This window comes from Budorcas taxicolor, chromosome 5 (assembly GCF_023091745.1).
Source record: "Budorcas taxicolor isolate Tak-1 chromosome 5, Takin1.1, whole genome shotgun sequence".
NCBI classification, from domain to species: Eukaryota; Metazoa; Chordata; class Mammalia; order Artiodactyla; family Bovidae; genus Budorcas; species Budorcas taxicolor.
In genome coordinates, this window is record NC_068914.1 from 88933896 (window position 1) to 88948676 (window position 14781).

Genomic DNA, 14781 nt, shown 5'->3' on the forward strand with positions numbered 1-14781 from the left:
GGAAACATAACAACTAAATATAACACAATTCTGAATTAGACTTTTTAATTAAGAAGGACTTATGGGACAATTGATGAAATGCATAGAATCTGATGATTAGGTGATCCTAATTTGTCAGTGTTTACCTCCTGACAATGTTACCAGGGCAGTTAATACAGTGATAGGGATGATCCAGTGAAGAGGAAAAACTCAGAATGCAGGAAAAACTTAGCCTAAATTGGGGTAGTGAGAGGGCTGTGATGAAGACTACCTATTGAGACACTGCAGTTGGCAAAAACATAGGCTCTTTATCCTAGTGATAAAGGGGAAAGAAGGGAGGATGGGCCCAGAGAGACATGAGCTCGGTTATGGTAGTGAGGAGGGGAGAATTTTTACGAGGTTGCTTCTGTTCTGCCAGTGTAACGTGAGGCCAGGTCATCTACTGAGATCTGAGAGCATGGAAGACCAGTGGTTGGCATGTGTGCTGGGACTTTGAAATGAGAGAAGTAAATAATGACAGACATTTTGAAGAGTGGGAACACCAATACAGAGAAGTGACTAAGATGACCAGGTAGTCTTGAGGGCCCATTTGAGATTTGTGGTTATGAATTTAAACTGAGGGGAATTCCCTGGTAGTCTGGTGGTTAGGACTCCCTACTTTCACTGTTGAGGGCAAAGATTCAGTCCCTAGATGGAGAACTAAGATCCCACAAACTGTGCAACTTACCAAAAAAATTTAAAAAGTTAAGTAAGATCTTTCATCATGCTTATGGTTTTTCTCCAGCATATCTGTCTGGGTATAGAAGAGGATGTTGGAAATGCTAAATGTCATTTTTTTCAAAAGGGAAGGAAAGGAAAGTGAAGTCGCTTAGTCGTGTCCAACTAGGCTCCTCTGTCCATGGGATTTTCCAAGCAAGAGTACTGGAGTGGGTTGCCATTTCCTTCTTCAGGGGTTCTTCTCAACCCAGGGATCAAACCCGGGTCTCCCACATTGCAGGCAGGCACTTTACCCTCTAAGCCACCAGGGAATCCCTTTTTTGTTGTTGTTCAAAATGTACATAGGTATTTCTTCAGAGACACTAGATGGCTCTAAACAAACAAAGACAAGGTTTGAACTGCAAAGTTTTTAATGAAAATGTTTGTATTTTTACAGCATGCATCATTTCATATCTGTGGTTAACTAGCAATTATTTCAATAATTGCAGACTCATCTGTCTCTGAATTTGTCATAATGCTAATGAAATTAAGAAAAAGCAACAGTTCATCTAATCCCTCTTTATATTCCTTCATGATCAGCAGGATGCATAAATGATCTTGCTTTAATTAAGAACTGAATGTACTGGAGATATATTAGATAATTAAGAGTTTAGACAAATATTCACCAGCATTAGTTTTACTGGCAAACTGAAAAATATTATAGGCCTAGTGTCAAACAATTAACACATTAGATAAACACCAAGCTTCTTAGAAGACCATATGCTCCTGCTTCTGTAAAACCATTGTTTGCTTCAAGGAATGGTGGTATAAGCTTTCATTCAACTATTACTTTCTTAACATGAAAAAGAGACAAAATGAGCTGAAGAACGATAACTCCACAGTTACAGCGTGCAACCCTCAACATAACTGCTGACGTCATGGTCTCGACAATGACTTTTCCATGCCACCCTGTAGAGAAAGATGAAACAAATTGTAATAAGGCTAAAACATACCTTCCTTGTAAAGTACATACTTCAAATCCTTTGGGAGAACAAAATAGTTCATCAGTACATGAGACACAAGCTATAGACAAATGCAAGTATTGTTATTTGTTAACTGGAGATACATACATCTCCACCAGCCTTCACTAGAGCACAGAATGCTGAACACAAATGTGGAGTCCTGTGTTGTTCACAACACGACTGCAGAGTGCATTCCACATTTACTTAATTCCAAAAATTATTTCAAGATATGACAAGGAATTGGTATTATTTGTAGAATCTTAAAAACTCCAGAATCGCCTAAAATAAATTGAAGAGTAAAAGAAGTAGATTCTGCATCAGTTAAAGTAGATTGTTTCTATGTAATACATTGTTTAGCATAAATCTAAAGCTGCCATTTTCAGTTGTCAGTAGCATACTTTTGTCTTTGAGAATATTCCCTCCCTTCTCTCAGAAGAGTAGGGTAAAACAGCTCTCACCTGGGACTTCCCCAGTGGTCCAGCGTTAAGGACCACTGGACCTTCCAATGCTGAGGGAGTGGTTTTGATTTCTGATGGTGGGATGGGAGGCTAGAATCCCACATGCCCTGGAGTGCTGCCAAAAAAAACCCCCAATTCTTCCTGAGTCCCACCTTTTTTTAGCAGCACCTAATGGCATGTGGTTCCCTGTCCAACACCCCCTGTGTTAGAAGCACAAGTCTTATCAAAGGACCACCAGGGAAATCCCCAGTTCTCCTTTTTAATGCTTAACACAAACCATGCTCTGTAACAGGAACTTACATAGTGTTGTAGGTCGATTATATTTCAAACAAACAAATATAGGAACAACTCACAGTAAAAGAGGTCAGATTAGCAGAAGGGGATGACAGAGGATAAAATGGTTGGATGGCATCACCGACTAGATGGGCATGAGTTTGAGCAAGCTCCCGGAGTTGGTGAGGGATAGGGAAGCCTGGTGTGCTGCAGTCCATGAGGTTGCAAAGAGTCCAAAATGACTGAGCAACTGAACTGAACTTATGGTTACCAGTGGAGGGTGTAGTGGGTGAAGTGAGGGGTGGGAAAGTGAGTGAAGGCAGTTAAAGGTACTGCAACATTCTAGGTATAAGATAAATACTAGGAATCGAATGTACAGCATGATAAATGCAATTATCATGCTAATGTTATGTATGAAAATTGCTAACAGATTAAAGCCTAAGACTTTTCATCACACATACATTTTTTCTCCTAATTCTTTAATTTATATCCATATGATATAATGGATGTTCACCAAAGTTATTGTGATAATAATTTCATGATGTATGTAAGTCAAATCATTCTGCTGTTCATCTTAAACTTCTACAGTGCCGTGTGTTGATTACATCTCAATAGAACTAGAAGGAGGAAAAACACACACACACACAAACAAGAACAACATACCATGCTGTAATGCCTTGCTCACTGACAATGTGCTTTGCACATGCTACAGCTTTTTCGATGTCATTTTCCATTAATTCTGAAAAGGAGATGGTGAAAAATGAAATTAACATTCATAGAAATTCCTTTTTAAGTTTAGGTTTGGCCAGCTTTATTCTCTTAGGAATAGAGAACAACTCTGAGGAGAGAGTTCTCTCTGAGGAGAGAACAATTAAAAGTATGTTTTAAGAGTCCATATGTCTGTGAATATCATGGGAAAATTCTTTTCCATCCTATTTGACATGAAAAGAAGCATTTTGTGTCTCATTTGCCAAAGTCAATGGAAGCTCTGGGAATTATTAACTAATGTGATAGAATGTTCTCTTTTACTCTGGATTATAAAATCAAAATAAAACAAGCAGACATGCAGAAACCAGTCTAGCAGTTTTTTGCTCACCAACTCTGTTACTGGAAGTTTATCCTAAAGAAGTACTAAGAGATGCACCCAAGATGTGTGTACCAGATATTCCATAGCAATTAATAAAAGGGGAAAATACAGCTTGAGTGCTTAACAGTGTGATTTGGATTGATAAACTATAGAACATTTTATCAGTGGAATTTATTCATCTTGAAATATAATAAAGATTGGTATTTGTTGATAAAAATAATTTTGTACAAAAAACAGCATATTGTAAAGTAGTTAGTTTAGTACAATTTCTGTTTTGTTGAAACACATTGCTTACATGTTCGTATCTGAGTACAGATATATGTAATTTGGCTTTATATTCATGTCTGAGGGTGATGTATATTCTGAAAGAAACTGTGGGTACCAAAATTTGCCAGTGGTCACACATCTCATGGTAGTAAGAATATTTACTCAATGACCACATATTATTGCATAATACAAAATATTTTTAAAGAAAATTATCTGGATACAAAGGATTATTCTTAGACTAATCTTCTCATTAAGAATTTTAATATTTAAAAATTTAACAGTATAAATTTTGTAATAGTTCTCCAATATTTTATGTACTAAAGATTCCATATCTCTATTTTAAAAGGAACTCAATAGAATATTTTTTTCACTGCAATTAAACAGTTGTGTAAATTAACTTGTTCAAATGGCAATATTTATATAGGAACTATAACTTAAGGAGATGCAAGCTAAAGAATTTAGAAATGAAATATCATAATGTTTCTAATTCTCTTTAAATCACTAAGCAAGAAAAAAAAAAACCATATATATAATTTGTAGGGAAGATCCCCTGGAGAAGGGAAAGACTACCCTCTCCAGTATTCTGGCCTGGAGAATTCCACAGACTGTAGAGTCCATGGGATTGCAAAGAGTTGGACATGACTGAGCAACTTTCACTTTCACATATAATTTATATACATAAGAGAAGTAAATATGAAAAAATATTAAAAACTGTTAAAGTACATAATGAACATATTGATGTCTATTAATGTTTCTAATTTACTATTTTTAAAAACATTTCATCATTAAAAGTAAAAATAATTTTTTTTAATGACCACATGTATTCCTCCTCTTTGTTTAACTAGTAATTCTTTATTTTCCAATAAAGGAGAGTAGATTAAAAAAAAAAAAAAAGACCACACAACCAAATTATCCCTAAATCTCCCCAAACAAGAGAAGAAAGAGGAATGGTATTGTTCTCTACAGAGCATCAACAAGTCTAGTTATAATAAAGTCATAAGTCATTCCAGAAACTCTTGATGGTAGCAAGAGCAAGTAACCTTTTATCGTACCAGCTCTTTAATTTCTTTTCTTTTTCTTTTTTTAATTTATTTATTTATTTTTATTTACTTTGTGCCTTCTGGCTTTTATTTTATTTATTTTATTTTTTTTAATTTTAAAATCTTTAATTCTTACATGTGTTCCCAAACATGAACCCCCCTCCCACCTCCCTCCCCATAACATCTCTGTGGGTCATCCCCATGCACCAGCCCCAAGCATGCTGTATCCTGCGTCAGACATAGACTGGCGATTCATTTCTTACATGATAGTATACATGATAGAATGCCATTCTCCCAAATCATCCCACCCTCTCCCTCTCCCTCTGAGTCCAAAAGTCCGTTATACACAACTGTGTCTTTTTTCCTGTCTTGCATACAGGGTCGTCATTGCCATCTTTCTAAATTCCATATATATGTGTTAGTATACTGTATTGGTGTTTTTCTTTCTGGCTTACTTCACTCTGTATAATCGGCTCCAGTTTCATCCATCTCATCAGAACTGAATCAAATGAATTCTTTTTAACGGCTGAGTAATACTCCATTGTGTATATGTACCACAGCTTTCTTATCCATTCATCTGCTGATGGACATCTAGGTTGTTTCCATGTCCTGGCTATTATAAACAGTGCTGCGATGAACATTGGGGTACATGTGTCTCTTTCAATTCTGGTTTCCTCAGTGTGTATGCCCAGCAGTGGGATTGCTGGGTCATAAGGTAGTTCTATTTGCAATTTTTTAAGGAATCTCCACACTGTTCTCCATAGTGGCTGTACTAGTTTGCATTCCCACCAACAGTGTAGGAGGGTTCCCTTTTCTCCACACCCTCTCCAGCATTTATTGCTTGCAGATTTTTGGATCGTAGCCATTCTGACTGGTGTGAAGTGGTACCTCGTTGTGGTTTTGATTTGCATTTCTCTAATAATGAGTGATGTTGAGCATCTTTTCATGTGTTTGTTAGCCATCTGTATGTCTTCTTTGGAGAAATGTCTATTTAGTTCTTTGGCCCATTTTTTGATTGGGTGGTTTATTTTTCTGGAATTGAGCTGCATAAGTTGCTTGTATATTTTTGAGATTAGTTGTTTGTCAGTTGCTTCATTTGCTATTGTTTTCTCCCATTCTGAAGGCTGTCTTTTTACCTTGCTTATATTTTCCTTTGTTGTGCAGAAGCTTTTAATTTTAATTAGATCCCATTTGTTTATTTTTGCTTTTATTTCCAGAATTCTGGGAGGTGGATCATAGAGGATCCTGCTGTGATTTATGTCTGAGAGTGTTTTGCCTATGTTCTCCTCTAGGAGTTTTATAGTTTCTGGTCTTACATTTAGATCTTTAATCCATTTTGAGTTTATTTTTGTGTGTGGTGTTAGAAAGTGATCTAGTTTCATTCTTTTACAAGTGGTTGACCAGTTTTCCCAGCACCACTTGTTAAAGAGATTGTTTTTACTCCATTGTATATTCTTGCCTCCTTTGTCAAAGATAAGGTGTCCATAGGTGTGTGGATTTATCTCTGGGCTTTCTATTTTGTTCCATTGATCTATATGTCTGTCTTTGTGCCAGTACCATACTGTTTTGATGACTGTGGCTTTGTAGTAGAGTCTGAAGTCAGGCAAGTTGATTCCTCCAGTTCCATTCTTCTTTCTCAAGATTGCTTTGGCAATTCGAGGTTTTTTGTATTTCCATACAAATCTTGAAATTATTTGTTCTAGTTCTGTGAAAAATATGGCTGGTAGCTTGATAGGGATTGCATTGAATTTGTAAATTGCTTTGGGTAGTATACTCATTTTCACTATATTGATTCTTCTGATCCATGAACATGGTATATTTCTCCATCTATTAGTGTCCTCTTTGATTTCTTTCATCAGTGTTTTATAGTTTTCTGTATATAGGTCTTTAGTTTCTTTGGGTAGATATACTCCCAAGTATTTTATTCTTTTCGTTGCAATGGTGAATGGAATTGTTTCCTTAATTTCTTTTTCTACTTTCTCATTATTAGTGTATAGGAATGCAAGGGATTTCTGTGTGTTGATTTTATATCCTGCAAATTTACTATATTCATTGATGAGCTCTAGTAATTTTCTGGTGGAGTCTTTAGGGTTTTCCATGTAGAGGATCATGTCATCTGCAAACAGTGAGAGTTTTACTTCTTTTCCAATTTTGATTCCTTTTATTTCTGTTTCTGCTCTGATTGCTGTGGCCAAAACTTCCAGAACTATGTTGAATAGTAGCGGTGAAAGTGGACACCCTTGTCTTGTTCCTGACTTTAGGGGAAATGCTTTCAATTTTTCACCATTGAGGATAATGTTTGCTGTGGGTTTGTCATATATAGCTTTTATTATGTTGAGGTATGTTCCTTCTATTCCTGCTTTCTGGAGAGTTTTTATCATAAATGGATGTTGAATTTGGTCAAAGGCCTTCTCTGCATCTATTGAGATAATCATATGGTTTTTATTTTTCAATTTGTTAATGTGGTGAATTACATTGATTGATTTGCGGATATTGAAGAATCCTTGCATCCCTGGGATAAAGCCCACTTGGTCATGGTGTATGATCTTTTTAATGTGTTGTTGGATTCTGATTGCTAGAATTTTGTTGAGGATTTTTGCATCTATGTTCATCAGTGATATTGGCCTGTAGTTTTCTTTTTTTGTGACATCTTTGTCAGGTTTTGGTATTAGGGTGATGCTGGCCTCATAGAATGAGTTTGGAAGTTTACCTTCCTCTGCAATTTTCTGGAAGAGTTTGAGTAGGATAGGTGTTAGCTCTTTTCGAAATTTTTGGTAGAATTCAGCTGTGAAGCCGTCTGGACCTGGGCTTTTGTTTGCTGGAAGATTTCTGATTACAGTTTCAATTTCCGTGTTTGTGATGGGTCTGTTAAGATTTTCTATTTCTTCCTGGTTCAGTTTTGGAAAATTGTACTTTTCTAAGAATATGTCCATTTCTTCCACGTTGTCCATTTTATTGGCATACAACTGCTGATAGTAGTCTCTTATGATCCTTTGTATTTCTGTGTTGTCTGTTGTGATCTCTCCATTTTCATTTCTAATTTTATTGATTTGATTTTTCTCTCTTTGCTTCTTGTTGAGTCTGGCTAGTGGTTTGTCAATTTTATTTATCCTTTCAAAGAACCAGCTTTTGGCCTTGTTGATTTTTGCTATGGTCTCTTTTGTTTCTTTAGCATTTATTTCTGCCCTAATATTTAAGATTTCTTTCCTTCTACTAACTCTGGGGTTCTCCAATTCTTCCTTTTCTAGTTGCTTTAGTTGTAGAGTTAGGTTATTTATTTGACTTTTTTCTTGTTTCTTGAGGTATGCCTGTATTGCTATGAACTTTCCTCTTAGCACTGCTTTTATAGTGTCCCACAGGTTTTGGGTTGTTGTGTTTTCATTTTCATTAGTTTCTATGCATATTTTGATTTCTTTTTTGATTTCTTCTGTGATTTGTTGGTTATTCAGAAGTGTGTTGTTCAGCCTCCATATGTTGGAATTTTTAATAGTTTTTCTCCTGTAATTGAGATCTAATCTTAATGCATTATGGTCAGAAAAGATGCTTGGAATGATTTCGATTTTTTTGAATTATCAAGTTTAGATTTATGGCCCAGGATGTGATCTATCCTGGAGAAAATTCCATGAGCACTTGAAAAAAAGGTGAAATTCATTGTTTTGGGGTGAATTGTCCTATAGATATCAATTAGGTCTAATTGATCTAATGTATCATTTAAAGTTTGCATTTCTTTGTTAATTTTCTGTTTAGTTGATCTGTCCATAGGTGTGAGTGGGGTATTAAAGTCTCCCACTATTATTGTGTTATTGTTGATTTCCCCTTTCATACTTGTTAGCATTTGTCTTACATATTGCGGTGCTCCTATATTGAGTGCATATATATTTATAATTGTTATATCTTCTTCTTGGATTGATCCTTTGATCATTATGTAGTGGCCTTCTTTGTCTCTTTTCACAGTCTTTGTTTTAAAGTCTATTTTATCAGATATGAGTATTGCCACTCCTGCTTTCTTTTGGTCTCTATTTGCGTGGTATATCTTTTTCCAGCCCTTCACTTTCAGTCTGTATGTGCCTCTTGTTTTGAGGTGGGTCTCTTGTAAGCAGCATATAGAGGGGTCTTGTTTTTGTATCCATTCGGCCAGTCTTTGCCTTTTGGTTGGGGCGTTCAACCCATTTACGTTTCAGGTAATTATTGATAAGTATGATCCAGTTACCATTTACTTTATTGTTTTGGGTTTGGGTTTATACACCCTTTTCATGTTTCCTGTCTAGAGAATATCCTTTAGAATTTGTTGGAGAGCTGGTTTGGTGGTGCTGAATTCTCTCAGCTTTTGCTTGTCTGTAAAGCTTTTGATTTCTCCTTCGTATTTGAATGAGATCCTTGCTGGGTACAGTAATCTGGGCTGTAGGTTATTGTCTTTCATCACTTTAAGTATGTCTTGCCATTCCCTCCTGGCCTGAAGAGTTTCTATGGAAAGATCAGCTGTTATCCTTATGGGAATCCCCTTGTGTGTTATTTGTTGTTTTTCCCTTGCTGCTTTTAATATTTGTTCTTTGTGTTTGATCTTTGTTAATTTAATTAATATGTGTCTTGGGGTGTTTCACCTTGGGTTTATCCTATTAGGAACTCTCTGTGTTTCTTGGACTTGGGTGATTATTTCCTTCCCCATTTTAGGGAAGTTTTCAACTATTATCTTCTCAAGGATTTTCTCATGATCTTTCTTTCTGTCTTCTTCTTCTGGGACTCCTATAATTCGAATGTTGGAGCATTTCATATTGTCCTGGAGGTCTCTGAGATTGTCCTCGTTTCTTTTAATTCGTTTTTCTTGTTTCCTCTCTGATTCATATATTTCTTCCATTCTATCTTCTATTTCACTAATCCTATCTTCTGCCTCCGTTATTCTACTATTTGTTGCCTCCAGAGTGTTTCTGGTCTCATTTATTGTGTTATTCATTATATTTTGACTCTTTTTTATTTCTTCTAGGTCCTTGTTAAACCTTTCTTGCATCTTCTCAATTCTTGTCTCTAGGCTATTAATCTGTGATTCCATTTTGATTTCAAGATTTTGGATCATTTTCACTATCAATATTTGGAATTCCTTCTCAGGAAGATTCCCTACTTCTTCCTCTTTTGTTTGGTTTGGTGGGCAACTCTCCTGTTCCTTTACCTGCTGAGTATTCCTCTGTCTCTTCATCTTGGTTATATTGCTGCGTTTGGGGTGGTCTTTTTATATTCTGGTAATTTGTGGAGTTCTCTTTATTATGGAGCTTCCTCACTGTGGGTGGGGTTCTATCAGTGGCTTGTCAAGGTTTCCTGGTTAGGGAGGCTTGTGTTGGAGTTCTGGTGGGTGGAGCTGGGTTTCTTCTCTCTGGAGTGCAGTGGAGTGACCAGTAATGGGTTATGAGACATTAAAAGTTTTGGAGTAATTTTTATCTGCCTGTATATTGAAGCTCAGGGGAGTGTTCCTGTGTTGCTGGAGAATTTGAGTGGTATGTCTTGTTTTGGAACTTGTTGGCCCTTGGGTGGAGCTTGGTTTCAGTGTAGGTATGAAGGCATTTGATGAGCTCCTATTGCTTACTGTTCCCTGAATTCAAGAGTTCTCTAATGTTTTCAGGCTTTGGATTTAAGCCTCCTGCTTCTGGTCTTCAGTTTTATTTTTACAGTAGCCTCTAGACTTCTCCATCTATACAGCACCGATGATAAAACATCTAGGTTAAAGATGAAAAGTTTCTCCACATTGAGGGACACTCAGAGAGGTTCACTGAGTTACAAGGAGAAGAGAAGATGGAGGGGGTAGTTAGAGGTAACTGGAATGAGATGCGGAGAGATCAAAAGAGGAGAGAGCAAGCTAGCCAGTAGTCACTTCCTTATGTGCGCTCTATAGTCTGGACCACTCAGAGGTATTTATGGAGTTATACAGGGAAGAGGAGAGGGAGGAAGTAGACAGAGGTGACCAGGAGGATAAGAGAGAGGAATGAGAAGGAGAGAGACAAATCCTGCCAGTAACCAGTTCCTTAGGTGTTCTCCACCGTCTGGAACACACAGAGATTCATAGAGTTGGATAGAGAAGAGATGGGGGTGAAAAGAGACAGAGGCCACCTGGTGGAGAAAAAGGAGAATCCAAAGGAGAAGAGAGTGGTCAAGCCAGTAATCTCGCTCTCAGGTAAACTTGGGTAGTGAAGTTTGGGTTTTTAAATGTACAAAATTGACAACAAAAACCTAAGAGCAAAGGTTAAAAATCTAGAGTAGAGGTTGGATTTTCAAAAATACAATATTAAAGAAAAGAAGCAGAAGGAAAAAGGAGGAAAGAAAGAAAGAAAGAAAAAACAAGAATTATTAAAAAAACAAACCAAAAAAAACCAAAACAAACAAAAACAAAAAACCACCAACAACCATCCAAAGGCTATATATGGTGTTTGCCTTAAAAAGAAAAAAAAAGTCTTTTTTTTTTAAAAATAGTAATAATAGGTTATAGTAATAAAAATTAGAGGAGAAATAGAAGACTTAACAATTTTAAAAAAAGTTAGAGAAAAAAAAAAGAAAAAAGAAAAAAAAAAAAGGAATGATTTTAAAAATAGTAAAAATATATCTGGCCCTTCTCTGATGTTTTGGGCTGTGTGGGATCACTTCCAAGGTGGTTCCCTCTGTTTAACTTCTTCCGTTTGCTGGTTTTTTAGGCTCACTAGTTCAGTCGCGCTGTGGGGATGGGGGATGCTGCAAACAAATAGCACTGTCGTGTGCACACAGTGTCTCAGCCCCACTTGACCTGTCCCTTCTCGCGGCGCACAAACCGCTCCGGCTCTACGATGCTCAGCCGGGAACCGTCTGGGGCCGGCCCTAGGCTGCGTGCACTTCCCCGGTCCAAGCCGCTCAGGTTCGGCGCTCAGGCCGCCCTCAGAGGCACAGATTCGGCTGGGACTGCGCTTTGTGCCCTTCCCAGGTCCGAGTAGCTCAGGAGTTTGGCGAGCGCGATCGCTGCGGCATGTCACCTTTTCTGCCGCTGCTGCTCAGCTTTCTGGGTGGACCGCTGGCGTCCCCCGTGAGGCAGATTGTGAGTGTCCAGCACCCCCAGAAGTCTTAGCAAAGAAGCCTGCTTGCAGTTAGGTAAGTAAAGTCTCTCCGGGTCTGCAATTGCCCCTTTCCAGCCCTTACGGCTCTGGCTGCCTGTCCCCGGCGGGGGATGGTCTGCAGCCGGCTTTTTCTGTTCCGTCCTTTGTTCTGTGCTCGGTCCTGGCAGTGTCTTATGTTCGAGCTTTTCGTGCGGTAGCTATCCCACAGTCTGGTTTGCTAGCCCAAGTTAGATCGTTCTGGTTGCGCGTGGGGCGTTCCTGCCCGATTCTTACAAAGCACTGCAGCCTGCGCCTCCCGCGCGTCCCTGCCCTGCCCCCACTTCCCAATGGCGGATGCAGGCGTCTGTGCTGCTTTTCCGCTGGGGGAGTTACTGTTGGGCTTGTAATCTCTTGGTTTTAATTGTTTCTTTATTTTTCCTTCCTGTTATGTTGCCCTCTGTGTTTCCAAGGCTCGCCACAGACTCGGCAGGGAGAGTGTTTCCTGGTGTTTGGAAACCTCTCTTGTTAAAATTCCCTTCCCGGGACGGGCTTCCCTTCCCGGGACGGAGCTCCCTCCCCACCTCCTTTGTCTCCTTTTTCGTCTTTTATATTTTTTCCTACCTGTTTTTGAAGACAATGGTCTGCTTTTCTGCTTGCCTGATGTCCTCTGCCAGCCTACAGAAGTTGTTTTGTGGTGTTTGCTCAGCGTTGAAATGTTCTTTTGAGGAATTTGTGAGGGAGAAAGTGGTCTTCCCGTCCTATTCCTCCGCCATCTTTATGCTCTCCTTTAATTTCTTACTTAAGAAATTACAAGGAGGATAATAGAGAGCTTCTGGAAATTAATATGGAGCTTTTCTAGGTCCCTGATGAGCTCTTTGAGACATTTTCATTTGTATTGAATCTCTATTCTTATAGATAAAACCAGATGGGCCCTGTGTCATCACTCAATGTTCAACTTGCCTTACCGCTGCAGGACACATGACAGCCATCAACTGCGTCAGGGGTTTTGCCATCATTACAACACCACTTGCTGTTGATCTGAAATATCCCATAATCAGTGCTTTCACTGCCAGGATTGTAGTTTGTAGCTTTTGTGTTATAACTGCTTTCCCATTTGGTCAAACACAACCCTGAAAAAAATGTATTTTTAGTTGAAAAACAACAACTGGACCTGACTTATACTTCATAGACAAATCAGTTCTTTTAAATAATAATATTTTACTAATGACTTTTATAAGTATTAATATAAAGAAATATTTTCCTTGCAAGATATTTTAACACTTTCATGTTAAAGCGTCCTTAAGAGAATTCTTCTATTAGTAAGTCTTGGTAATTCTAATGAAACAAGATAATGCATTTTAAAAAACATTAAAAAGCTCTTCCCCTGTTCCCATCCCTCAGGTAAGACTGACCATAGAAGAAAAAAATCAACAGGGTTGTTGAATGGGTTTGGTCTTTATCAGTAGATGTATATACAATTGGAATAATGCTTTTTATTAAGAAAAATATGTTTCTGGGAGAAAGAAAAATTTTTAGCATATCTAAAGGTGGATTTGGGTATCAAATTAGAATCTGAACAACAAGAATCATAAACTAGGAAAGACTATATCATGCATCTATCCATCTAGCCATTTGCTCATTATTTCAAAAATAGTTATAGAGGGGAAATGTCTGAGTTCAATTTGAAAAATACAGTGGTGACCTTGACAAATATGGACTACAATACTAAAATTTTTACTTAAGGCACATCTTGAATTCTGAGGAAGAAAATGAATATTAATCAACTTGAGTGAAAATAATAAAATGTCATTTCTTGGTGCATTTCAGGGATCTATATATGGATATTGACTAAAGGGAAATAGGTTCCTACTGTCCTTGTTCTTGTTTTATGAATTCAATGTAATTTTTTGAAAAAGCATTGTTGTTAAAAGCCCAACATCTTGGTAGGAGTATAAAAATGAGAAAAATAATGCCTTACTCAGGCTTGTAGAACCCAAGTTCCAAACTAGAAATGGCTAGAGTCAGACACCAAGAGCTTGAAAGAGATATCCCAGGTGTTGAAACATTTTATCACCAGCCTACAAGTGCCAGCTGGCAGATTTAGTGGCACTAGAGGAGTACAGGGGGACCTGGCATGTTTAGAATGATATAGAATTTGACTCTCCCATTCTTCAATCCTTCACCTGGTACATTTGATTCTAAAGGAGCAAGTTGATGTTTTTAACCATGGTAAGTGTACAAACCCTCCAACAAAGAAAAACCCATTCACTCAAAGTCCCTTGCTCATTATTCATCCTCTGTTAGTTCCACACCTGGTCAACTGTTTGGAAGGAGAAAGAAGAGTTAACTTACAGTTTGCCAGGCTGACTCCCTTATAGTCATCCAGTCCGAGTTTCTTCAGAGTTCTGGCAAGCTCACATCTCTCAAAGACCTTGCCCTGGACAGCAACAGAAAGGAAGAGAAGCCCCAGAATAACGACAGTCTTCATGTTGACTGAGAAGTCAAGTGTCCAGACTGACCAGGGTGAGCTGGACTTGCTATTTAACATCTTTTCACTCCCCTCTTATCTCATTGGTTTGGTGGCTCCACCCTCTTAGACATGTGGAAAACAGAAAGTTTATTGGTCCACACACTTGTAAAGTTTTCCTTCTTATCTTTGAAGAGATATATTCTGATATCATAAGAATTAGTCTGTAGAAAATAATGAAATGACATTGCTTAAAGACATTTCTCAGGAAGAATTGGAGTTAGCATTATTGCCAAAAGAGGAACTTCCTCTTATTTTATTATGAAGTTGAACAAGTATAAAGAAAAAAACCTGAATGAACATGTTACTCAACTGAAAATGAGCTCCCATTTTGATTAACATTCATTTACATTAAGATGTTTTGCATATTGTCCTTATCTTTTTCA

The 14781-nt window shown here is 37.8% G+C and overlaps 1 protein-coding gene across 1 annotated transcript; it reads right to left on the reverse strand.

The window, feature by feature from the left end:
- Positions 1–1577: 1577 nt before the first annotated feature.
- Positions 1578–14440, reverse strand: LOC128047876 (lysozyme C-1). Its single transcript, XM_052640267.1, has 4 exons — positions 14221–14440; positions 12834–12998; positions 3092–3167; positions 1578–1644 (listed from the first exon to the last, which is right to left on the reverse strand). Exons 1-4 carry the CDS (start codon positions 14414–14416, stop codon positions 1578–1580), a joined length of 504 nt encoding a protein of 167 aa, XP_052496227.1. The 5' UTR covers positions 14417–14440.
- Positions 14441–14781: the final 341 nt, after the last annotated feature.

Excerpts from the sequence above, each read along its gene's own strand:
- LOC128047876 (XM_052640267.1), bottom strand. The coding sequence starts at position 14,416 with ATGTTAAATAGCAAGTCCAGCTCACCCTGGTCAGTCTGGACACTTGAC. Across the intron at positions 12,999-14,220 it reads GGGAGTCAGCCTGGCAAACT|GGTTGTGTTTGACCAAATGG; the intron begins GTAAGTTAACTC and ends CATTTTTTTCAG. Across the intron at positions 3,168-12,833 it reads CTGTCATGTGTCCTGCAGCG|AATTAATGGAAAATGACATC; the intron begins GTAAGGCAAGTT and ends TCTCCTTTTCAG.